The 25902-nt window shown below is 47.8% G+C and overlaps 3 protein-coding genes across 3 annotated transcripts in view; 2 read left to right on the forward strand and 1 right to left on the reverse strand.

Annotated features, from left to right (window-relative positions):
- The window catches only part of MYBPC2 (myosin binding protein C2), a 57829-nt gene extending 55950 nt beyond the window's left edge, over positions 1 to 1879 (forward strand). The window contains exons 28-29 of the mRNA XM_044444522.1: positions 69 to 255; positions 1846 to 1879. Coding sequence (XP_044300457.1) covers positions 69 to 255; positions 1846 to 1856 — 198 coding nt within the window. The 3' untranslated portion in view covers positions 1857 to 1879. The remainder of the gene's footprint in view (positions 1 to 68; positions 256 to 1845) is intronic.
- A 1326-nt stretch (positions 1880 to 3205) lies between these two features.
- Positions 3206 to 9616, reverse strand: FAM71E1 (family with sequence similarity 71 member E1). The gene is made up of 3 exons (XM_044444523.1): positions 9533 to 9616; positions 6061 to 6239; positions 3206 to 3458 (listed from the first exon to the last, which is right to left on the reverse strand). Exons 1-3 carry the CDS (start codon positions 9614 to 9616, stop codon positions 3206 to 3208), a joined length of 516 nt encoding a protein of 171 aa, XP_044300458.1.
- A 2488-nt stretch (positions 9617 to 12104) lies between these two features.
- On the forward strand, positions 12105 to 24166 carry EMC10 (ER membrane protein complex subunit 10). Its single transcript, XM_044444739.1, has 7 exons — positions 12105 to 12254; positions 15915 to 15981; positions 17575 to 17687; positions 18351 to 18455; positions 19806 to 19987; positions 22759 to 22852; positions 24007 to 24166. The coding sequence occupies exons 1-7, from the start codon at positions 12117 to 12119 to the stop codon at positions 24112 to 24114; spliced, it is 807 nt and encodes a 268-aa protein (XP_044300674.1). The 5' UTR covers positions 12105 to 12116; the 3' UTR covers positions 24115 to 24166.
- Positions 24167 to 25902: the final 1736 nt, after the last annotated feature.

Consider the following 25902-nt stretch of genomic DNA (forward strand, 5'->3'; position numbering starts at 1 on the left):
AGTTGTGGTGATCGAAAAGTTTGAGCTGGATTCTGTTTGAGTTTTGTTCTACCTGTGTCTCTACCCAGCCCAAGGTGATCTGGATGAAGAACAAAATGGACTTAAGTGGGGACCCCAAGTTTCTGCAGAAGAACCACCAGGGAGTGTTGACCCTCAACATCCGCAAGCCGAGTCCTTTTGACAGCGCCACGTACTCCTGCAAGGCCATCAATGAACTAGGAGAGGCCATTGTGGAGTGCAAGCTGGAGGTCAAAGGTGAATGCAGGATGGGAAACAGCTGGGTTGGAAAGCAGGATCCAGGACCCTCTTTGCCAGCAGGCAGCTGGGGACCACAGCTGGGCCTCTGCCGCTTTTCACTCCTGGGTGCCAGCCACTGATAGCTTTCCTTCCCCAGTTCTGTAAGGTCACTTCACACCCCTCAAATGGGCAAGTATTACTGACTTTATATGAGTTCCTACAGAACTGGGGTGGAGATCTGTGCCCCTCGAGATGTAATTGGACTCCAACTCCCATAAGCCCCAGCCAGCATGGCTGGTGGTTAAGGATAAGTAAAGCTGTTATCTAACACTATCTAGTGGGTCAAACATTCCCTGCTCCTTCAATCAAGAACTGCACCCTTTGACCCTGACAGAGTGGGCTTCTGTCCCCCCTCCTGCAATCATTTGAAGCACCAAATAGTGCAGATGCCTGGACAACCCCTGTCCCACCCAAAGTGTTGAAATCCTCCTAAAAGCAGATATAAATATTATGAATCTCTGTTAGCTCCAGCAAGAACACCATGGCACCAGCTTTCATGTTTTTGGTCTAACTGGTAATCTGTTTTTGCTTGAGTCTTTTCCTGGTCGCAGTCTTTGAAACAGGCTCGGTATCAGTGCCTGGCCCCCTTGGGCAACTGCTCAGCATTCAGGTGCCTCAGGAGTCAGCATGCCTCTTCTGGGCTATTTGTGGCAGGCACTGATGGCCTGGGATACATAATTATTCACAATATCCTGCAGCAATAATGCATCAGGCACCCTGGGCTGTTATAGGAAATTTAAAACGACCGCCTGCAGCTGGCTGAGTGAGTGGCAGCACTGAAGTTGGTGCAGTGGGGGCAAAGAAGGCACTCTGTGAGGGCCCTTAAGTTCTGGAGCTGGGGAAGATAATGCAGATTAGTGGGTACTTCCCCACGTCACTTGAAGAAGCATACTTGCTTCAGCCCTGAGAAAAGTTAATTTAGGCTCACAGAGGGAGAATTCCCCATCCCCTCTTCCCCACTCTAGGCCTGTGAAGGTTGGGTAGCCCTACTGAATAATGTGAGATAAAGCACAGGGAATCGCCATGGGAGGAGGAATCAGGCTTGGATGCTAATTTAAGGAAGCCTACGGAAGGAAAGCTTTCTACCTCTCTTCTGCCCAGAATCTCTGGCTTACTGTCTTGCTTGGCTCCCTAGGATCCCTAACCTATTTTTAGGGAATGTGGGTAGCTGCAGAGGGACTAGAACTTTCTTTTCTGCAGTTTGTCTAACATGAAGTGTAACATGAAGCGTGTGTGTGCGAGAAATTTTCTGGAGTTTCCACATGCAGAAAATGGGGGATGGGACATTCGAATATGCCACCTCTGTACATGGACGGAAGTGATAGTTCAGATGAGTGGAAAACATCTTTGCTCCTCTTTGCTCATCCTTGTATACTTGGCATGGCCAGTTGGAGATGGGAGCTATGACTCAGCACCTCTGGAGGACAGCAGGTTGGGGATAATGGGAATTGCACTCAGAACATATTGGGAGGGATGAGGGTTGGAGAAAGGAGTACCTCCGAGAACGCCTGCTTGATTCTCCCTTTCTCTGTTCTTCCCCTGCTGCAGCTCCACAGTAATCGACTTGACATGACTGGAAAAGGTGAGTGATGGGCAATGTGCTCCCTGGCATGTGCAGAGAGGAACAAGTAGCAACTGGGGTTCCGAGGGGAAACATGAGATTGCTTAATCAATCCAAAAACAGGGAAGATGGGGAAGAGCCGGGGGATCAGAAACGGCTCTCTGGGAAAGGGGAGCTGGCCGACTGGCATCTTCAGTTGTGGTGTGTGGGAGGAAAGAGCTGTGCACGGGTGTAAAAGCTGATCGACAGAGTGTGGTGGACAAAAAGGCCTCATGGCAGGATGGAGGGCGTGATCAGAACGGGTTGCTCTGTTGCTCCCTAAACCTGTACCCCATAAAAGCCAGCGGTGCCCATTCCTGCTCTGTTCTCTCCACAGCTCATGACAGCCCCTTCTTTTCTCCATGGTGTCTCTTCCTGCCTTGTGTAGATGTTGGGAGGGTGTCAAGCGCTCCCACACGCACACCCGCCAAAGAAGCCACACGTATCATGCTTGGATAGAAGGAACCTACCAGAGACCAGCTAAGCCACCCCTGTATCTGTCCATGTGTCTGTCGTGTTGGTCGTTGTGTCAATAAAGTAATCCTGACGGGGTGATCTACATGTGCATCTGTTTTCTTGGGGAGTGGGGAGAATGGGGCAGGGGAACAGTGCCAGAAACCACCCACACTTGAGTTTGGAGGGGGGCCTAGTCTGAGCAGATGCCTGGAAGATGAGCCGAGCAGAGCCTGTTTTTGTTCACTGGCTTTATTGGGGGGGACGGGACAGAACGGGGGTAGGATTGTCTCCTCATCGGGGGTCGCTGCAGCAACTTTGCACAGGGAGGAACTGCCTCGAAGACTGGGGAGCCTGCTTGGCTGGGGAGCCTTGTTCTGTATTAGTTTTGGGGAGGCAGATAAAGAAATCCTTGGTTCCCCCGCACATCTTCTTCCTCACCTAGAGTGCATGCTCTCTCTTCCTTCTGCTGCTGCCAAAGACAAAGAAACAGAGACACAGGCACATAGGAGGCTGACGAAGGAAGAACAGGGTTTTCCAAAGGCCCTCTGAAATGTGGAAATGCCCCAGACCAGGGCATTTCTCGGCCCTGCTGCCTATCCAGCCAAGGCCCTTGCTGGGCATCAGTCCCCCTTCATTAGCTGGTTCTCCAGAGTCCCTGATAGCCACTCTCAGGTTCATTGTTGCCTCTGTATTGAGGCCTTTTCTACCATCGGGCCGAAGAAGCAGCCTTTGCTTTGTTCACCACAGTCAGCCCTGGGGATCTGCATACCTCGTGGTTAATTTGGGCCATTCATGAGTTATGAGTAGAAAGCCCAAGCTGTTTGGGCTCATGGGATGGAAAAAAAGACTCACCTATAATATGCTGATTTTTCTCCAGTTCTGGCGATAGGCTGCTGCCTCTTCCTGCTCATAGGCGATGGGTGCGTCTGAGTGGTAAAAGCGCAGGCGATAAAGCAGCCGCACCCACTGCCCAAAGACATGCTCCTGTTTGAGGGGATGCGTGAGAAGTTGCAGATAAAACGTACGGCCATTGGCCAGGCGGACTTTGAGCTGGAACCGTGACTCGTCGTGAATGTAGAGCCGGACAAACTTCAAGGGCAGAAGCCTAGGAGAGAAGAAGGTCCCAGGTGTGTTAGGACAATCTGGAATGGGACTCCTAGACCCAAGTCACTGCTCTTGCAGCAGTATGTCAGCAGTCAAAGAATGCCCTCCAGGATCCCTTGCAGCCATTCCCTGTTATCTCATAGATTCGGTTCAAAGTGCTGATACTGACCCATGGAGTACTCAATGGCTTTGGCCCAACACAGCTAAGGGAACACTTCCAATCAGCTGTTCTGCCACAGGGTGAGCAGCCTCTTTCTGTTGGTGACCACAGTCCCTTGTGTACAATCTGTGGGGCTGCATGCCAGTGGCAGGCGGGTTATCAAATGTGGTGGGTTGTCCCCTTTTACTCTTTCAGCTGCCCCCTTTTCACTCCCTCCTTGCCACCCACCAAGGTGCCAAGAAGGGGCACATCACTCCTGCCAGTGGTCGGAACGGACTGCATGCAGGGGGCTTTTGAAATTAGGCCATGGGCTGTGTTCAAACCTTAGGGCCCAAGTTGGCCACCCCTGCTTTAAGATTTAATTAAGCCTTTCTCTCCCGTGGCAGATGGTAAATTAACCTAGCAAATTAAGAAAAATGAGTTATCACAATTATCTTGTCAATGTTCCTATCTTGTTTCCTACTGCACTTTGCACAGAAATGCTACAGACATTTTAATGACCTTTTGACCCTGCTGTTTTCTTCTGCATACTCATGATGTGTGCGCAACACACATCCACACAACCTATACATGCACTATAATACATACATCCTGCATCTGAGGAAGTGGGCATTAATCACCAAAACCTATGCTATAATAAGTCTTGAAAATATCATAAGATTCTTTGCTGCAGCAAGCTAATATGTCTACTCTTCTGGAATTAATTTGACCTATCCAGAATGTATTCTTGAAACATTTGTTAAAATTTTAAAGCTTCCCTTCTTTTTGCATTTAGCTGTCCCCCCCCCCCCCCCCCAGCACACATCCAGAGAAAAGACCGGAGAAATACTCTAAGCATGTGTCCTATTAACAAGTTATTGAAAAGGTCGGTCCACAACAAATCATCCCTCATCCACGACCTGATTGTACATACACTATTCAATATCTATTTGATATCTACATGAAACCGCTGGGAGAGGTCATCAGGAGGTTTGGGCTGTGGAATCATCAGTACGCTGATGATACCCAGCTCTACCTCTCATTTTCAACCGATCCAGGTGAGGCTGTGGCTGTACTGAACCGGTGCCTGGCCGAGGTAATGGGCTGGATGAGGGCCAATAAACTGAAGCTCAATCCAGACAAGATGAAGGTCTTGTCGGTAGGTGGTTCGGGCTTCGGGGAAGGGGACCTTGACCTTGTCCTGAATGGGGTTGCACTCCCTCTCAGGGACAAGGTCCGCAGCTTGGGAGTGCTCCTCGATCCAGAGCTTTCACTGGAAGCTCAAGTAACAGCAGTGGCGAGGAGCGCTTTCTTTCAGCTTCAGCTGATCCATCAGCTGCGTCCCTACCTGGAGAACGATTGCCTGGCAACAGTGACTCACGCATTGGTAACTTCCCGACTAGACTTCTGTAACATGCTCTACATGGGGCTGCCCTTGAAGACAGTCTGGATACTCCAATTGGTGCAAAACAGAACTGCCAGGTTGCTGACGGGGACTGGGCGTTGTGCTCACATAACTCCAGTCCTCCGCCAGCTTCACTGGCTCCCCATTGAAGTCTGGGCCCAATTCAAGGTGTTGGTTTTCACCTATAAAGCCCTTAACGGCTTGAGTCCTGGTTACCTAAAGGAGTGCTTACGTCCATATGTGCCCTCCCGCCCCTTGAGATCAGTGGCAGAGGCCCTTCTCCAGGAGCCCTCCATGAAGGACATTAGGAGGGTGAGTACCCGGAGGAGGGCTTTCTCTGTGGTGGCGCCCAACCTATGGAATGTGCTCTCCAGAGAGGTCTGCCTGGTGCCGTCGTTATTTGCTTTTTGGCGCCAGGCCAAGACCTTTTTATTTAAACGGCATTTTAATTGTTGATTTTATTTATTGATTTTAACAACTTTGGCCAGGATGTCTCCAATTGCATTTTATTGTATTAATGATATTGATTTATTTGTAAGCCGCCCCAAGGCTTAGGCGGATGGGACGGCGTATAAGTCCGCTAAATAAATAAATAAATAAAACAAATAAAACAGGTTTCATCCACCTAGGGCAACCTTCTCCAACCTGGCGTCTTCCAGATGCTTTGGACCACAGCTCCCAGAATTCTTGACACTTGACCATGCTAGCCGGGTCTCATAGTCCAAAACACCTGGAAGGCTCCAGATTGGGGAAAGCGGACTTTGTGCAAGGGATGGGACTTCAGAACTGGAAAATGTGCCTTTTAGGCAACCTTGAGTGCGAGACTATTTTCTCCTCACAAGATCAGTCAGAGAACCAAGGGCCGCTGGGGTGCTGCGCCCCACCCTGCTTTCCAGGAAAAGCATAATAGCCAGGGGGAGACCAACCTAGCCTTCCTTACGCATTGGCCAGAGAAGGAAGATCTTCAGGGTTCAATTACGCTGATGTAGGACTCTATGGAATGTCCTTTTGAGCAGACTGGCCACACGCACACACGTGTACGTTGCAGAAGAATCTCACCCAAAGAGCTGCAGCTCCTCATCAGGAAAGGGCAATGCTTCAGGACACTGGCACTCGCATTGCCCTGTCAAGGATGGGGCTGGCCGTGCCAGCAGCATGAGATCAGGCAGCTCCAGGCTTGGGCTGGTGGCAGCAATGCCCATGGTGACCCTGTTGGCTACATCCCCTGTCTTGGTAACCTGGAAAGAATGAGAGATTTGCCTTGAGGGCTTCTTCATACCTTCATAGTTGCTAACTGCTGCCAGAGAACGTCTTGGAGTAAACATTTACATATTGACTATTATACTTGTGAACAGACAGGCAGGCATCTGGTCATCCAAATATCTGGGGTTTCCCCACATATTTAGAGCCAGCTAAATAAAGGCTCATTTGAAAAGATACAATGCTTGGAAAGCTCAGTGGCAAGAGAAAACGAGGTTGCCAAAGAGTACCAACTTTGACGGTCAGACTCCATCAAAGAGGATATGGGCCAGAGCCTGGTTCAGCTGAATGGCACAGCACAAGATCAGAAAGTGTGGTGAGATTTGGCCCGTAGGATTGCTTATAGTTGGGCACAACTGAGCAGCTGAACAACAAATAAAGGCTAGGCCAATTTTTCCCAACTTGAAGAACTCCAAGGCAACTGGAGGACACCAACTCCCATCAGTGCCAGTCAGCATGACCAATTGTCAGGAATTCAGGGAGTTGTAATCCAAAACAACTGAAGGGCATGAGATTGGGGAAAGCAGTAGCACTATTCAGAACTGACTCAGTTCCTTGGTGATGAAAAAGCACCCAAACATGGAGGCATCTGATCCATCCAATGCACGGCAAGAGGGACAGTAGAGGCAATCTTTGCCTCCCTATCCTTCTGCCACGTAGATCTTGCTAGATGGACTTTTCATCCTGTCTAACTAGGGCACTTCAATGGAGGAGGGAAGGAGACAGCAAAAGGCTCAGTGTAACCCATACCCTGGGATCTTCAGCTCTGCCCCTTCCTGCCCACTGAAACTCCTCCTTTTCCTCCCCTTCAAGGTTGAGTTTTTAACCTTGGAGAGGCAGATGGCACAGTTCTTTTCGAATCAGGAGCAAGGAGGAGGCTGGGCCAGATCTCCTCCTCCTGAGGTCAGAGCACTATCTCTGATCTTGCAAGGGTTTTATGAACCATCCTCTAATCCCTGGGATGCTATCAGATATTTCAACTGAAATTGTTCAGCTTCTGACTATTTGTAAGACTTTCAGAGTAATCATAGAATCATAGAATGGTAGAGTTGGAAGGGGCCATGAGGGCCATCTAGTCCAACCCCCCGCTGTTGCAGGATGCCAGGTTACACCATCCCACTCAGATGACGGTCCAGTTTCTTCCTGAATGTCTCTAGTGTGGGAGAGCCCACGACCTCTCCAGGCAAGTGGTTCCACTGTCGTCTTGCTCTGACAGTGAGAAAACCTTCCTGATATCAAGCAACTTGACTTGATTATTCCATGTCCTACACTCTGGTATCAGCAAGAAGAGCTCTTGACCTTCCTCTTTGTGACATCCTTTGAAGTACTTCTGGAAGGATACCATGTCCCCCCCTCAGCCTTCTCTTTCCAAGGCTGAACAGGCCCAGTCTCTCAGTCTCTCCTCATAGGGCAGAGTTTCCAAACCCTGGATCATTTTTGTTGCCCTCTGCTGGACCCTTTCTAATTTACCTGCATCTTTCTTAAATCTTGGTGCCCAGAACTGGACACAGTATTCCAGGTGAGGTCTGACTAGGGAGGAGTATAGAGGAACTACAACTTCTCATGATTTGGAAGTAATGCTAGACAGCATCCAGATAGAACTCTGAACAATCCTACAGCCCCTCTGAAGTCAGAAAATCAGCCCACCCTTGAAGCGGGGGATATTTGCTCAGATTCCTGCTGCCTCTGCTCCAGTTCGCACACAATGACTGCACCAGGTTCTTCTTTGAGGTTGCACAGGCAACCTTGGAGAAGGGGTTTCATGAGTGTTCTGGGCGAGCAGGAGGGGGCCGAGACCAACAAGATACCTCAGCCTCCACTTCGGCCCCAAGCTGCCCTAGTTAGCCAGCTGAATTCAGCTGTCTTGCTCATTCTGCTCTGCATAGGAAGTGTTTAATCCACAGGCTTGGAGGGTTACGGGCATTCCCATTGGGTTGCACACTTTATCTATTATGCAGCATGCTGAATTAATGGTATAATTAAAATTGCTTATTAAATATAAATCAAAGATGCTGAATCAGATCCCAGTCTGTTTATGTCACTGATTTTTTTCCTAGAAAAAACACTTATTCCCAAGTAGAAGCCAGGGAAAAGACAAATACCCAACCCCCAACACCGGGTAGGAAAAAGTTGTGTTAGAAAAAGATCTGGAGTCATGAGATATGGGCCAGAACAGAGGTAGTACACAGCATTTTAGCAGGTGAAAGAAAATCTAAATAGAATGCTCCCTTCTTTAAGTTTTAACAGATTCTATGTAGGGATGCAATCTTTCTAAACTAATCAGATTAACTAACTGAGAACATTTTTAATAAACTAAAACAGTATCCCCAATTAACCAGCAACACGTTTTTGTAAAATTCTAAAAAAATTAAAATATTAGATTTTTAAATATTAAAAGTGGTCACATTTTAAATATAAATACATATTTAAACTGGAGATAGTAGACCCCCATCTTCTAAGAAAAGATCCTGTATTTACTCTTCCATAGGACAGAATACTTCTCCTATTAAAATGGTGCTTGCTACAATATGTACATGCACTGGTGAAAAGCAAAGTAGATATATTTGCCCCATAAAAACCATTGTTCTAATCAGTGGTGGGCAAGAGGTGTTTCGACCTGTAGGTCAAATTAGCTATGCTCATGAGAGTTCTAGGCCAAAATATGTGGAGGGTTGCAACTAACCTGGTTTAAATCATATGCAAATTTATGCAGATGAAATAATTTGATTCACTGATCTCGTTAACTCATTGAGGATGATCAGATGACAACTTTGCTTCAATGACACTTGCTAGCTTTAGCTAGAAGAAGTTCCCACATCTTCTGCCTTCAGTCACTTCACCAGATGGTGGTGCTGAGTGAGACAGCATTCAATGATTCCTGGGCTTTATTTATATATTCATTGCATTTTAAGCTACTCAAGATCCTTAGTTCTCTGGGAGATATTCAAGTAAAAGCAAAAATTATAAATAAAACTACAACCAAATAACTAAAATAGCACAAGTCTAAGAGCGCTACAACCTTTTTTCCAATGCCTGTTGGGAGAAGAGGTCTTCTCCTAGCACTTAAAGGTCTATAAATAAAGTCATCAGGTGAGTCTCTCTGGGAAAGGCACCCCTTGGAGGGCACTCCCACTAGAGAAGTTCCCTTTTGTAGCCACCTGCCTTGCCTCATTTGGCAGTGGCACCTGGAGGAGGGCTTCGATGAAGTCATTAGTGGTCCAGGAATGTACTTATGAGCGGACATTTCTAACTTGCTCCCATGGTAGTTCACCTGCATAAAATTGCTTTCAAAAAGGGGACAGTCTTTCAGCAAGCCGTACTCCCCTGTGGCTAGGCACCTGCGCAGGTCTCCCATCCCAAAACCTGGACATCCGGTGGGCTCAGAAGGAGTCTGGGCTACTGCAGCCTAGAACCTGTTGAAAGAAAAGAAGAAGCAGCCAGGGCCAGCCCTACTGTTAGGTAGATTTGCAGCAATTGCCGCTGATGGCCCATGTTGTGAGGTGGCAGCAAAGCGCTGGAGCAGAGAGCTGTGTCCATGTAGCCTGTGCTGCATCCCTGGGTCAGCTTGCTGTCTTCAGATTCAGTTGAGCAGGGCTGAGCAGAAGATAGCTCTCCAGATGTTTGGACTTCAGAAGCCCCAGAAGCCCCAGCCATCACAGCCAATGATCAGGAATGCTGGGAGTTCAAAAGATGTTGAGAGCTACCTTTTACCCACCCCTATAATGGAGGATGCTCTCCCTTACTGGTGTTGAAAAGAACTTCATCTGCCAATCCGGTCAGCTTTTGTATATGCAACGGCAGGGTGTGCCATCCTGTTCTTGCCTCAGGTCTTGGGCTGGCCCTGAGAAGTAGAGGGGCACCATGAGAAAAGTCCTAAAGCACTGCGAAAATCCGTTCTGGCCACATGATAGAAAAGCTGAAAGGAAAGGCAGGGCTGAGATATTTTGCTATCTGAGGCCAAGGACAGGATGGCTCGTACCCCTTCCACTTTGCACGTGCAGAAGCTGATGGGACTGCCAGCGGAATCTTATGCCAGCACTGCTGACCATGTAGCATCCTCCACTGCTCCTGAGGCAGCATAGCAGGTCATGCGGTGCTAAGGTTCTTGTCTTCCAGACCCTGGCGTACAATAACCATGGCCTGAGGTAATTGCCTGACTTTGCCCAGTGGTAGAGCTGGCCCTGGGGAAAGGGTGAGAATTCCACGAGAGCATGCACTTTTATATGAAAAGGTCTAGCATAAACTTCCCTACCCTGTTGTCCTCCAGATGGGTTGGATTACAATTCTCATCATCCCCCCAGCTCACCTGGGAGTTGTAGCCCAACTCAACTGGAGAGCACCTGTTTGGAGAAGGCTGAGCTTGCATATATTGAGCTAGAGGGACTAGTCTGACATAAAACCAGTGTAGCAGGATTAATTTGCCTTTGCTGGAGGCCTGACTGCTGTATTTACCACTCCCCTTCCCCAGAGTTGCTTTGGGAATGACATTTCAGAAAAAATACTGAGAAACTGAAAAACAATAATTTAAAGGCCCAATTCAGGTATATCTATTAATCAATTGATCTTTTTTGGGTGACTCTCTTATCTTCCCCCTGAAGTTTTGGCATTTTTATTAGATAAAGGAAATAATCTGAACTAGTAGTCCAAAACCCTACATTTTAAAAACTCTGTTCTTTCCTTACCCATATCCAGGTTGAGGGTGGCAGGGGGGATATTACCCTAACCAGTAACAAACAGTGGACAGAAAATGAGAGGAATTGAAATGCTGCAGGACACCGGTCAACTTCCTAAGAATTCTCCAAAGAGCAAAGGAAAGGGAGAAAATGAAACCTTCCACCTCTACTGCTTTCATGAAAGCTAAGCTTCTGGCAAGGCCTGAGCCTGAAGCAAGGAATATGAAGATAAGGAAGCACTGGTGGCTGAAGAGGGGGTATTGATGTCCCAATTGCATGCCCACATGCTGTATTTCGGCTGCATATTCCTGCAGCAGCAGCACCTATGGCAAGAATAGTGGGAAAATGAGGCACAGCATCCCTCCTCTTCCTGTGGCCTGGCAGGTGCACTAGAGTACAACTCACATTAATCTAGCCTGTGGAGGGGGAGGAGAGTTGTAGTCCAACCACCTTAAGTGCTGAGGGTGGTGGGGACTGTTGTCCAATATATACCAGTCCTGGGAAAGGACTGCTTAGGCAACTTGTGAGCGGTTTCCCTCATCAATGCATTGCTGCTAGGAAAAGGCAGAGTTCTGCAAGACAGCGGCGGAGTCGGCACAAAGGCACGTGCATATTCGCAGGTAAGTTTCATTGAGCTCAGTAGCACTCGCTGCCAAGCAAGGGAGGCGGGGGCTCCTCTATCAGTGGGAATCCTCATCCACTGCAGCTTTCATTTTGACCTTGTAAGAGCCGTCCAGGATGGTGAACTTCTTCCGGGGGGGGGGGGTGGAGTTCAGCACCATGGATGGCTCCTGTGAAGTTCCAAAGTCAAAAGTGCAACGGACGAGGGGCTCCACTGACAGAGGAGTCATCCACCTCTCCATCTTCCATGTAAAGCTGCCAGCATCGCAGCCCAAGAGATGCCCCTTTTTCTCGTCGGTGCCCCATGTCTGCCGAGGGACTGGCGTCCACTGCAGGACGTTTCCCTATCGCAGGGGAGCCGCGCTTCCACACAGCTCGTGCGGAGTCTGCAGCCTTCGGCGCGCGCACCTAAACCTCTTTTAAAAACCTCGGCGCGCGCTAAAGAGTAGGCGGGCTGTGATTGGGTCTTTCTCCTCACCGCTCCTCCTCCAGGGTGTTGCGTGCCCCGCACGCGGCCTCGCTGCGCTCTCGTCCCTCGTCACGTGACGCAGGAAGGCAGCCATGGAGGCTGTGGGGGTCGCTGGAAGGCCTCTCCTCCTCTCGGCTTCGGTTTTCCTTCTCCTCTGCTTGGCACGGCCGCAGCACTTCCTCGTCCAAGCCGCCGGAGTCGGGGGCTGTCGCGGGGAGTCAGGCCTCCGGGTAAGTCAAGTAGTGGAGCTCCCTGGTTAAATATGCACCAGGTCCGAGCAGCGATTGGCCGTCGGGAGGCCAGCTCCGGTGCGGGACGTGCGCAGGAAGAGCGGCCCGGCTCTTCCAGTATGAATGGGAAGCCGCCCGCGGGCAGGAAGGGGGGGGGTCCTGTCCCCCTGGGGCTGTGGGTGGTCTCCGGCGAGTGGTCTGCTGCTTCTGGATGTGCAGGGGCCAGTCGGTAGTCCTCGGGACTAGTGACCCTTGAGAGCCTTCTTCCTGCATGACTTTCTCTAGCTCTTTTTTGGAGCCGGCCGGGTTGGTGGCGGTTCCCACATCTTGTGGCAGTGATCTCCGTTGTACAGCTCTGCACCGTGTAGAGTGTTCAGGATCACTGGATGATTCGGAGTTGTATGGCTTCCACTCACTGTGCGTTACTTGTATGCCTCTGCCTTTATCGTGTCTATCCTTTCCCGGATTTTGAGTCTCTTGAATGACTTGGTACAGTTGTCATAAATCAGAGAATTTTAACTACTTGGCTTTTGAAATATCTTGACTCTCCCGGGATTTACCTTCATTGGACGATCTTGGCTTTTATAATTATTGCTAGTGTGGATGGGGGTGTGCTAGTTAATATTCATGAGGAAGGGGAAGTTTCAACTTGGCACCTGTGCCATTAATGTTTGTGAGATGAGGCTGATGTTTAGAATGAAAGCAAACTTGGTGGCTGTGCAGGGGATGGTATTGAATGAATATGGGTGGATAACAGTATACTGTAGTAGTTGGAGCAACTTTCCTCAACCCAGTGGCCTCCAGATGGTTTGGACTACCACTCCAACAACCCCTGACCATTGATCATGCTTTTGGGGCTGATGGGAGTTGTAGTCCCACTTGAAAGGTTGCATTAGTGAATTAAGACTGGGAGTACCCAGGTTCACTGAAACATAGCCAACTCTTGTATAGCATGTCAAAACAGTGAGCTATCTAGTATTGTGTGAAACTTTGGAGTTTTCTATAGTATGTTTTTCTCAGCTAGGAGATTCCAAAGATTAAACCTGGAATCTCTTGCATGCAACACATATCCTCTGCTGTTGAGTTGTGGCTCGTTCCTCTAACCTTTTCTTTGGCTTTCTGGCAGCAGTTTGAGTCCCATGGGACCAGCAGCAGTGGAACAGAAACTCATAAGGAACTGCCGAGCACTGCTAAAGATGCTCCATACTAGTGTTCCCCAACCTGGCTTATTCCAGATATTTGAACTGCAACTCCCAGCATTCCCATGTCGGCTGAAGTTGATGGGGTTGAAGTCCAAAACATCTGGAGATCACTAAGATCGCTCCACACAATCTCACTGAGTCATGAAGCTTACTGTATGATCTTGGGTTGGTTGCCATCTCATCTCAGCTTGCCATATGTAACAGGGCTGTTGCAAGGGCAAAATGGGGAAGGTCACTGAAGAGTACTAAGCATGTTGCTTTGAGTTCCTTTGAGGAAATGTAAAAAATACAGTAAATGGTCCTGTGCACAATTATAAGAAAAAAAATCCTTGTGAGTTCAAGAGAGCTCATTCTCAAGTAAGAATTGCAGCCTCCAGGTGATCAAAGCTCAAATAGAAATATGTTAACCAAAGAAGCCACTTGTTACAGCCATGCAAACCATGCTCAGAAAGCAAACATTGCTTTTCTGGCCTTGGGGCTGTTGGTGCAGCCTCAGATTGGTTTTGCACCTAGAAAAGCCTAACCTACACTTCCTCCAATCTATTGAATGACAATCACGTCTTGCTGCTTGTTCATCTGGTACAGTAAAAAGTTCTGAGAGCTTTTTTGCTGAATGAATGATTTATAAAAGCTTTAAATTGAGAGCCAGTGTGGTGTAGTGGTTAAGAGCGTGGGACTGGGACTCAGACGATCTGGGTTCGAGTCCCGGCTCAGCCATGGAGCCAACTGGGTGACTTGGGGCCAGTCACAGACTCTCAGCCCAACCTACCTCATAGGATTGTTGTTGTGGGGATAAGATGGAGGAGGAGAATGAAGTAAGCTGCCTTGAGTCCTTTGTAGGAAAAAGGCGGGATATAAATCGAAAATAAATAAATAAAATAACTAAATAAAGCCCATTTCTTTTTCTGCCAGCCCCTTTTCCTTTTGCTTAACATCTAGCCTAATTTGTTCCTGACATCAATCAGTCCTACAATAGAATTATCTAAACTATGTTTTAATGTTCTGTCCTGTCAGAGTTCATTAATCAGTCCTGATGTATGCCATCACCCATCAACAGTGCCCTCTTCCAACTAATTGGGACAAAGAGGTCAGTCTGCAAAAAATCCACATAGCTGATGCCAAGAGTTTAGCAGTGGCAACATTTACAACTTAGTAGAAGAATATTTCAATTTCTTGTGATATTGTGCTGCTAGTCTCTTAAGTCACCATTACCAAAAGACTGAAGCAGGAAATTGTGCACTTGAAACTGCAAAGAGTTGGCCAGCAAATTTGATCCTGTTTGTGTAGGCCTTGTTCAAAACCAGGGCTTTCCCTTTCAGAGTTCAGGTTAAATGTGCATAACCAATCTTGGAACACTACATTGTCTCCAGTTATGCTTGTTGTAACTTATCATTACAAAACTTGTATGTATTTGAATTTTATGTAGAAAGGGCACAAATGAAACATTTTTCATCTTCACTTTTTGTTAACACTTTCCCTCTCTAGCCCTGCATGTGCCCATATACAATGCATGTGTTTGCACATAATGATAAGCTCGGGTTTGAAACTGGCTTATGATTCCTGGCCAATTTTGAAACAACGAACTAAGATCCAAGGTTTGGACGTCACAATAACGCTACCCATTTCTGCTTTTTTTTACCTGCTTGTGTGAAAGGGCTGCATGTACCAATATATTGCTTATTCTTAATAAGCCAGGAATTTTAGCTTATTGTGTTATGCAAACATGGTCAATATAACCTGAGAGTAGCACTTAATAAATCTGATGAAGGAGGCTGTTCGTTCATGAAAACTTGTACCACAAAAAAAATATTTTAGTGGATAAATTGTTTTCAGCTGTTTTACATTTTTGTGTATTTTAGGCAAAGCCCTGTCCCTGTCTATTCAGAAGTATATCCTGTCAAATTTAATGGGGCTTACTCTCATGTAAGTGAGTTTGGGAGAGTTTATAAAGAATAATTTGAAAAGCCTGTTAATCTCCAGAGTACCTCAAGATCCATACTTTGAGGTTGTAAGTCTTTACTCTTTCTGGTGCTGCCCTGTTATGTTCACCAGTCATTAAGATACCAGGATCACATACTCTCAGATCTCTTTGAGAGTCAGTTCTGTGCCACAGTTGCCTGTGCATGCTTGAGAAATCCGCAAGCAGAATGTTATTTCATTTTATTTATGAATGGGATTGAGTCATCTTTTGCTATTTATTGTTTTAACTTTATTACTGATTGTACTTTCACTATTATTGTTGATTTTAAACTTTGTAAGCCATCCTGAGACATTACCGTGAAGGACAGGATAGAAATGTTTTAAATAAATAAATAATAAATCCAGTGCTTTGTCTGTTAAATAGGGAGAAATGACAGTGGGGAGGGGGTTGTGGAGATTTGGAGACAGGGATGATGGGACCAGTAACTGAGAGTACGTATATTGGCATTTGCCTGTGATTCTCCTCTGTTGTTTCCAGCCAGGTGAGGCCCGTGACTCTGAGTCTTGTGGACTAAGCCTACAGCTTGAGCATTCATTTGAGCTGGGTGAGTATTTGGTTGTGTGAGGGGCTGGCAAGGCCAACGGTGATTAGAACTTTAGTTGTGCAATATAGCCAGGGTGAGTTGCAAGTGAAGGCATGAATGGGCTTGTGGTGTTGGTGGCCCAATCCCAACCTACGTGTACATGTGTTGAGTGCCTACATGGAGCTTGTCTAAATAATGTATGTAAGATTCTCTTTGTGCAGCTGGGAATCTTGGAAAAGTCTGTTTCTGGCTGGCATGGAGAGAAGCCTGTATATGTACACAGTTATACTGCATGACTTCATGCTGATGTTAATCTGAATGCATGTGGGGGATCCTTCCCGTTCACACACATTCCCTCACCCTGGATATTTAGTCTGAAGAGGCTTCAGTATTGGAAGAAAACTATCATAATCCCAGTCTTGTGCCATTCCTGGTTGAAGCAAGGCATGTTTGGTTTGATTTTGCCTTTCTAAAAGGTAGCTTTGGATGTTATTCCCCTTTCTCTGGTGTATCAGAACAGAGGTAGAGTTGCATGGGATGTAGTTTCACTTAATGCAAGATGAAAACATAAGAACAGTCCTGCAGGATCAGACCAAAACCCCATCTAATTCACAGATGCCTCTGCGGGGCCTGCTGGCAGGACCCAACTCGACCAGGTTTGGCAACAGGTAAATCTCCAAATGTTTTAGACTTTGGCTCCCAGCATTTCTGACAGCTGGTGTCGCTGACAGGCATCTGGGAATTGAAATCCCAAATGTTTGGGAGATTTATCTTGTGTTCACCCATGATCTAGACGAAATCCAGACTTAATTTGTTCATAACGGTGACAAAATAACATAAAGCCCATCATATGAATTAACCTACGAATAGCCATAGCACATGTTGGGTGTGTTCGGCCACCATTTTGTGTGTGCTTCTTCCAGTCAGGTTGACCAGAAGCTGCTGCTTCACAGCAAAACACAACTGACTTGACTTTAAATGGAATGTCACTTGACAATCAGCAACCCACAATTAACCTACACTACTTGTATTTTCTTAAACTCACAATTAACCTTTAGTATCCAGTTCTGGTAGCATGTAGCAATCTCTGAGGGCTGAATTTTGTGCAGGGGTAAAGTAAAGGGGATGCTGGCTGGGTGATGTGTGGGTGCCTGTTTGAGAAGATAGTGAGGAAAGAGCTGGGGATGCATTCCCCAGCTTGTCTGGGAGAAAAACTCTGGCTATTTTAGTTTACCAAATCATGGTGGCATGGGTGCTCGGGAAGCTGGGATCCTACTTAGGTTAACCAAACTGGAAAGTTCATGAATGTGACTAAGATCCGGCAGAGGATATTGCCAATAGGAGTAGGAGGGAGGGAAATTTTGTCTGTTCCCCTCTTCCCGTCTGGTCTTCAAGAGGGTTTCTCAACCCTCTAGGGGGCGAGCACAAGGGGCTGCAGGAAGAAGGAGGGATTGCAAAACACCTTCTCTTGGAAGGGAATGTTCCTTGAGCAGAACTCCATGGAGTGAGGGTGTGTTTATGTCAGCAGCAACAGCAAACTTAAATCCCAACCATAATATACAAGTGGGGATTGCATAGGATCCGGATCTCTCCTGAGTTTTCTGTCTTCCATAGATGACAGCACCCGATTCAAAAAGCGTGGCACACTCCAGTGGAACATGGGCCCTGAGCCCAGCATCTCACTAAGCCAGAAGCAGTTAACTGAGGAAGAGCGCAACAAACTTAGGGTGAGTGCAGGTACAAAGGGGATGTACTGGCTTTGAGGGGGCAGAGAGAAATGGGCTCACTTAGCAGAGAAAGAGAGCCGCATCTTTGTGGGGGCTGGGTGCAAATCATGGGAAAAGTTGGAAACGGATGGAACCTGTTAATACTTGCAAGGATGCCGAGCTAGTAGTGTCTGCCTTTCGACCTATTCTGCTAGCTATCAGCATGATCTGTGTATGTGACCTTTGAAATACAGTTCTTAGCATTCTATTAATGTTGCTTTAAAAATACAGAGAAAGTTTCTAGCTTTTTTGATTGAGGGTAGAAGCTTGGAAATGCAACACTTTCTCATTTGGCCTTCCTTTTAAAAATTTAGAATTTAAATAAAGTAGTCTTTTTCAACATGGTGTCCTCCAGATATTTTGTGCTGTGATTCGTAGTATCCTTGGCTACTAGCCATGTTCACTGGGGGTTATGCAGGTTGAAGTCCAGAACCTCTGAAGAGTACCATGGTTGGTGAAGGCTACTTTAAATCGTTGCAGAAACAAAATAAATGATGAAAAGTGAAACTAAGCTACCCTGAGATCACAAATTTGATTTGTAGATTCTGAATATGGCTTGGTAGGGTGGATTATTGCCTCTTTTTTTCTCCCTGTGTATCCTTCTTCTCTCTCTCAAAACCCCAGGAGGTAGCCATAGAGGGTGGACTTTACCGTGTGCGGATCCCCCAACGGCCCTTGGGAAGCACAGAAGAAAGTGGTATTGGATATGTCACTTCTTTTGTCCGAGCAGTAAGTATTCTTAGCATCTCACAGGAAAGCCTTGCCCATTCCCTAGCAGAGATCCTCGCTCAAAGCTTGCGTAGGGCATAGATAGAGAAGGCATGCAGATCTTCTGATCCACAAGCCTAATTTGGGCCACAGAGGTTCTGCCTCTGCCCCCTGGAGCTTCCTCAGGCTCCTCTGTAGATCTGAGATAGCAGCAGGGATGTGGGTGATGGGAGACTGGGATGGCCCTTCCCCCTTCCTCCTCCTTTGATTTGGGAAATGTGGGGAAACTTTGGCTTGGAACTTCCGATAAGTTGTGGCAAGGAAATTCATGGAAGGAAAGCGTCCTGTGCCCCATCTGATATTGCTGAGTGGGCACCTGTGATCCTGTGAAGAGGCTCTGGGAGTCAGGGCACCAGTGGCTACAAGAGGGAGAAAGGAAGGGATGGGAAACTCCTGTGAGATCCTTCCATTGGCTTATTGGAGGACTCAGGCCACTGCAGGTGGGACTTTTGAAATAGGGTTGTGAGTTAGTGTTTCCGAAACTTCCCGAGACCCTGGTTCCGTGGCACCCTACCCATTATGCCCCATAACCTGTAGGCCTCATCCTTATTAGGCCTTACGGCAGGGGCAGGCATCTCCTAATCCTGTCATGCTATGGCGGCTCAGGCTGATGGAGTTGGATATAGCAATGCTATAAATTGCCCACAGTTACCTTAGATGTTGTGTTTAGGAGCTGTGCTCTGTGTGTGTGTGTGTGTCATACAATCCCACAAACATCTTTGCCTCTTTAGTGGTTAGTATTCAAATTCAACTGCCCAAGTTACGGTGCATTATAAATATTCAATAAAAAACCCCATTTTAAAGAGCTAAGAATTACACACACGCAAACCTCACTCTCTACCTACTCAGACTGCCCTGCCTGCAAAAGGCTGGCTAAATTAAAAAACTGTGATGCTTCCTAAAAATACTTGATTTTGGAAAGGCTTAGAAGAAAGGAGCTCCTCATTCCATGCATGGCCACAAAGAATGCGCCTCTGCAAGCGCTTGGATTTTCACTGTTGTTATCCCCTAAGGCAGGAGCTCTGAACTGGACATGCTCTAGATGCATTGGACCACATTTTCTGTGTTTCTCAGCTTGGGAATGAGTGCTGAAATTATAAGAAACTGTGATAGAGCATAGGAAGAAAGCAACCCTGTTCAAAATTGATTCAGTCCCTGGCCAGAAGATGGCTTGTCGCCCACTTCCCTCAACATCTCAACAGGTTTTTGGCAAATGTGTGCGTGTGGGCCGATGTCTTACATGAAAGGATGAGACGATCAACCTTGCTTTTCCTTCCTTCTTTCCTCCCCACCCCACCCACCGCCCTGCAGTGCTCAATGGTGGAGTCTCACCTGTCTGACAGACTGACTGTCCACACAGATGTAACTGGGAACATCATTGGCCTGTCTGTGGTCACGGTGCCCAGCTCCTGCCATGGGGCTGAGGTGGAAGATGTGGACCTGGAACTATTCAATACTACTGTTCTTCTCCAACATCCAATCCCAGCGGCTGTGTGAGTGTCCTGGTGCTACAAGGAAGGGTGAGGTGCCCTCCAGACTGAACGAGACAATGCAGCAAGATCTAGCATGATCTTGTCAAGATTCTCATTTTCTACCACTAAGCCCATTCCAACCTGGGTTTTTGATTTGATTTGATTTTGTTTTTGCCCAGAAATTTGTGTATTTTTATGTCTGCATTTTCCAGGTGAGCACATTTGCCCAGCCTTTTTGGACATGTACATCCTTTGGCCAAAGCTTGCCTGGGCATATTTTAGAAATGGCTGCACTTTTCTATGTACACTGCACTGTGCGTGCTTTAGAAATGGCTGCACTTTTCTATTTTAGAATGTGTGCACGTCATTGAAGACTGTTTTTCATTTCACAGAAGGCATCGTCATCTCTGAAACATAGATTCCTGTCTGCATTGACATCTGTGATTAGATAGGGCAAATCCATTTAAAAACCTGACAGAGTGAATCTCTGGCAGCTGCCATGAGATGAGATGGCTGCTGACTTAGATGGCTGTACAAGGGAGATTAGAAGGCTCAGGCAGAACGAGTCTCTTGTGGCTTGTGATCATGACAGCTCTGTGGAACCTCCTGGTTTCAGAGGCAGTAGGCTGAGGAACAGCAGCAGGAGAGGGTTTATTTCAGGGAAGTTGAATCTCGGGCCAGTGGGCCACATCTAGCCCACCTCAGGACCCTCTCTGCCCTGAGGCTCCCCAAACAGCCACGCCCCTTCCCCAGGAACAACTCGGTGGGTCCCTGGCTATTTTGCCTTTTCTCTGCACTGTAAAAGCTTGACTTGCCTCTCTTGAAGCATCATTACTGGCATAACAAGCACTGTGATACAATATGCTGGGGGTTTTTGTACTTTGGCCCTGCCCACAACTGGACAGCAGTCCCTGAGAAGTGCTCTGAAATTAAATTGGGTCCTTGGGCTGCAGCAGGCTTAGCACCCAAGGTTGATTGCTCTCATGCCCTCCTTGTGGACGTCCAAAGCTTGTCTGATTGGCCATGCAGGGAGGCCAGAAGTTGACCTAGTTGGACCTTGTCCTGATTTAAGGACAGCTCCTACATTCTCAACAGATTGGAGGTGGGTGTTGAGGGCAAGGGTGGTTGTGGGCTTTGCACCGCTTTTGTTGATGCATATTCTGAAGGGGAGGATCCTGAGGATTCTGAGGCAAAAGCGGGAGGAGATGGAGGCAGAGGTAGAGGCAATTAGCTCAAGGACAGACATGGTGACAGGCCAGGCAGACCCTCGGAATAGCATGGAGATACAGCTAGTGGGTGGGGCCACTGAGGCTGGGGAATCCTCAGAGGGAGATCAGCCCTTCCCTTGGAGCTGGCCGCTGTGGCTAGGCGGCAGCAGACGAGAGGCTCCGCTGGATGAGAAGTGTGTGGAAAGGAGGTGTGCTTGCTTCCACAGTGCCCTTTCCCAGGGGTTGCAACACAAACCATCTTACAAGGAGAGTTTTGGGAAGTAGTTGCTAGATGGGGTTCAGCAAACTGCACTGTGTATGCTCAAAGACTTGTCTGCAAGATTTACAGTTGGAAACAGTAAAGAGCGGTCTGCAAGGAAACAGCCTGAGGCCGGTGATTGTCAGAGGGAGGAAACACCACTTGCGAAAGTGGGAAGTAGGAACTGTCAATTCTGGTTTGTCATGGAGGGGAAGGGAAGTATTGGAGCACAAGAATCTATTTTTTTTTCCTGAGAATTTGAAAGGCAGAGGAAACTGGCAAATTCATAATGAGTGGAGGTGGGATATCAGGATTATCAGGTTCTTTCTGGGAGGACCCAGGTCATTGAAGTTTTTCTGGGAGGAGAGGATATTCTTGTGAGTTAAGAAATAGGAAGTTGCAATCTGCAGCTTGCTGTAAGATATGAGGTCCGGCTCCTCCTAGATTCTCTGAAAGGGGCCGGCTGAAAAATGGGGATTCAGGTTCATTGGAAAGATTAGAGCAAATTTTCCCTATCTAGTTTGGACTACAACTCTCAGTAGCCCCAGCTGGCATGACAAGTAATTGAGAATAGTGGAACTTGATGTCTTTAACACCCGAAAGGCTACAGGTTGGGGAAAGTTGCATAGAGGGAGAATTCCCAGGAAATTTGGTGGCAGTGGCAGCAGTGAATTCAGAGACTTTGGCTGTGATCCTAAGCATGCTTCTCTTAAAGTAGTAAGCTTCATTGAAGTGGGCGGATCTTACTTCCAGGGGCACGGGTTTAGGATTGCATTGAGCGTGTAAGTGGGGCAGGGGGACTCTTGGCAGCCATTGTCTCATTATTTTTGATGATGGAAGGAATTGGGGAGCACAAGCAGGAGAGGTGGAGGGAAATATCAGAGCCTCAAATGAGTATTTTACTACAACATGCTGTGTGCATGCATGCACATGCATGGTGTATATTTCCTCTGAGGCAAAGTATTTTTTCACTGTACTGTTCTGATGAGAGAAACTGCAGTGCTTCCCTTGGAGCAGCCTTCTCCAAGCTGGTGTCTTCCTGATGTTGTGAACATCTCCCAGAATTTCAGAACATGGTGGCTGGGCTGATGGGACCTGGGGAATGCTAGCTTAGGTGGTGGTGGTGGTGCTGCTGCTGTTAATCCACATGGAAGATTGTATATTGAAGCATGTCAGACAAATAATGTGTTGCAATAAAATGTCATTTTAGTGTCATTTAAGTTTAGTGCCAAAGATCTGAAGCTTTGTTCCTCACTCTCTCTTGGCTTTGTGAAAGGTTGCTTTCCAGTGTTGTCACAGATGGCCTTTTTCTTTCTCACCCCCAGCCCAGAGACAGCAGCGTTTATTGAACGCATGGAGCAAGAGCAGGCTCAGAAAGCCAAGAATCCACAGGAGCAGAAATCCTTCTTTGCCAAATATGTAAGTGGTGGGGTAAAAAACTGTACACTCCTCCCCTCTTCTCCTCCTCCTGGGCACCCCTCTCCCCATAGTAAGTAATATAAGTTCCTGAGCCTGTTTGCTGGCTTGACTCTGAATCTGGCCCAACTACTGGTGTGGGTGGAGAGAGATCATGACTCCTCCCGCTGATCCTTGTTCTCCCCAATCCCTGCAGTGGCATTTAATTCTGGGAGGGGCAGTGCTTCTCCTAGTGACCAGCTCTGCAGCAGCCCCTCAGGAGCCGGGACGTCAGCCCTGAGCAAAAGTAAAGCCACACCCAGCTCTTCTTGCTTCCGGCTTTCTTTGCACATCTCTTATGTAGCTTGGATTTCTTCAGTGTTTTCTCTCTCTCTCCCCCCACCCTCTGCTCACACACAATTTCTCCACGGAAGGTAAAAAAAAAGCCTTCTCTCCTCTTAGACTTTCCTGTAAGCCTCACACACAGCCTCTGTGCCACGGCATGGGGGACACACATTACACAGCTGCATCCTCACTCCAACCATTAACTGTGTTGATTGGGCCGACAAGCCAGTGCACCGTTTTTGGTCATCGACATTATTCATTCTGGAAATGGCCAGAGCCATCCAGATGTTACTGCCTGGGAGCTCATTTCCCTGAAGTATTTTTGTTTCCTCACCAACTTCCCTGCTTGAGGTGAGGACACCCCTTCCCTGCTGGTCAGGTGCACGTCTCAGGATGAAAAAAGCAGGGCTTCTTTTGTGGAAACTGAGCCTGGCTGCCCCCTCCCTCCACTTTCTTCCTGCCTGGCTCCTGCTCCTCAGCATGGTAGAATCAGACCCTCTGCCCCCTTCCTGGTGACAGGTCCTCTCTTCTTCACTGGGCACAAACCTTTTCCCTCACTGGCTGTCACTGAGGCGAGATCAGCTGTAATCCATGGTGATGGGAGCCTTGTGATTGGGGTCTGGAGGAGGGAAGCCTGCTGGGGGCGAGGGAGGGAGGGCGACACACAGCATGGAAAAGAGGCTGGTTTCAAGCAAGCCCCCCTTACAAGCAGAGAGATGATTGCTGAGATACTGTGGCCATTGCCCAGAAGGAGAAGGTAGGGAAGTGATGGATCTTTGCTAGAAAAGAGACTTTTTTCTTTATTCTGTAATTTCTCTCTTTTTTTCCAACAGTGGATGTACATTATTCCCATCGTCCTTTTCCTAATGATGTCCGGAGCACCTGACACGGGGGGGCAAGGAGGGGGTAATGGAGGCGGTGCTGGGGGAGGGGGCCGATGACAAGACGGTGTCTTTCCCATGATGTGGAAAGGGGAGCTGTGTAAATAAATGCTACCAGAGATAAAATGACATGTCTTCTGGTTTGACTTGCGGGACTAGACGTAGCGTTGCACAGGGGTCAGTGCTGCCAAAGCCTGAGGGGAGAAACGAGCATGTCCCATTCAAAGGCCAGGGTTGGTTCATTCCCAGGTAACTGGAATACAGTGCAAGTGAGGAGCCTTCCTGAACATTGTCCACTGCACCAGAGAGACTAAAGCCTGTATTTCCAAGATTCAGAATCAGAAATGGTAATACAACCAGGATCCTTAGGACACTCAGTGGTACCCTCCATGTGCAGTGTACTACAGTTCCCAGAATCCTCAGCCTGTGTGGCCAATGCACTGTGGGTGTATGTGTAATCTAACATGTCCGGGGGGGGGGGGGGGCACCAGATTGAGGAAGGCTGCCTTAATAAAAGTTACCGCATTTCTAGGATTCTGTCCTGTCTCCTTCAAGATATGGGAACTGGACATGTGCTCTTTAAAATGTTGGGATTGTCTCCATTGTTCTTTGAATGCATCTGTTCCGAGCTTAGGAGGAAGCTGAAAACTGGTGGGGGGGGCTAGGAAAGGGGTGATACGGATGGTGTGGTGCAAGGAAGTGGCGTATAATCAACGATACGGCTGCCTTGCCTGATAACGTTGAGAACAAAGGCAAGCACTGCTGGCAGACTCAGAGGAACCTGGCGGAGATACATTTTCTTTTATGCTGGGCGCCGTGGCTCGCTCTATGGGACTGTGTCGTCGTGTCTGGAGATCAAGGCATCCCCACGGCCCCAGCTGGTACGTGGTGCCCTGGCTGCAAGGCACACCCTTGGCAAAGGAAAACCTGGAATCCAGCCATCCACAGCTTGTGTTTCCCACAGGTTGGTACAAGCAGAGATAGGAAGATCCCTAATGTAACATATATTGAGAATGGGTCTTGGATGGTGTTGGCTGCAGGCAAGCGTCTGAAGGGCTTCATGAGACACCTGGTTAGCAGGTTTACTTGCTGCAGCAGGTGGATCAGGGAGCAGCAAAGAGGAACAGCAAGGAACAGCAAGTCCAAGGCTTTTGGGGTTCCTGAGAGGGATCAGTATTCACAAAAGAGAGGTGCTTTTAAGGTATGATGGAAGAACAGTTGTGGAGCAAAAGGGTTGTAAGATGTGGGGTGCTGCCCGAAGTAATGGTCTGAGCAATAGCAGTGTAGTTCCTAAGAGGCTCTGCAGTTGTTCTGTACTAGCTACAGCAAGCAAAGCAAGTGGAGGGATAAGGGATGACTAGAGGAGGCCAGTCCTGTGGTTACAGAAAGCACGAGTTGCTACCATTTCTCAGGAAAGTAGGGTCTACCTGCCTGTTGCGACCCAGAACTCGGCCGTGTAGATCCCCCGCAGTGGTGGTCCTGGCCGGTGTTCTTCCATGCTGCGTCCCTCCGAGTGTGGGACACTCTTCTGACTTGTGGCCCAGCTTGGCTTGCTGTAGCCCCTGGAACTTCTGTATCCACAGCAACCACAAAGGATCAGAACCTGCAGTGGTAATTCTAGAATGTGGGGCAAAGGGAAATAAACCCTGGAGTGTTTGGTTCCTTGTGGGGACAGCTATAGAGTTAAGGCCCAGAATTTCAGAAGAGAAAAGCTTGATGAATTGAACTTGGAACTGGTGCAGAGAGATTCTCACTTAAAGCCAGGGTTCCTGGGCATCATCTGTGTGGAAGAAATCAGGCTGGGAGTTCTCTGAAAGAGGGTAGGGTGTAGGGAGCAGGGTGGCCAAT

Source organism: Varanus komodoensis, unplaced genomic scaffold, assembly GCF_004798865.1.
Source record: "Varanus komodoensis strain SLA01 unplaced genomic scaffold, ASM479886v1 scaffold45, whole genome shotgun sequence".
NCBI lineage: Eukaryota > Metazoa > Chordata > Lepidosauria > Squamata > Varanidae > Varanus > Varanus komodoensis.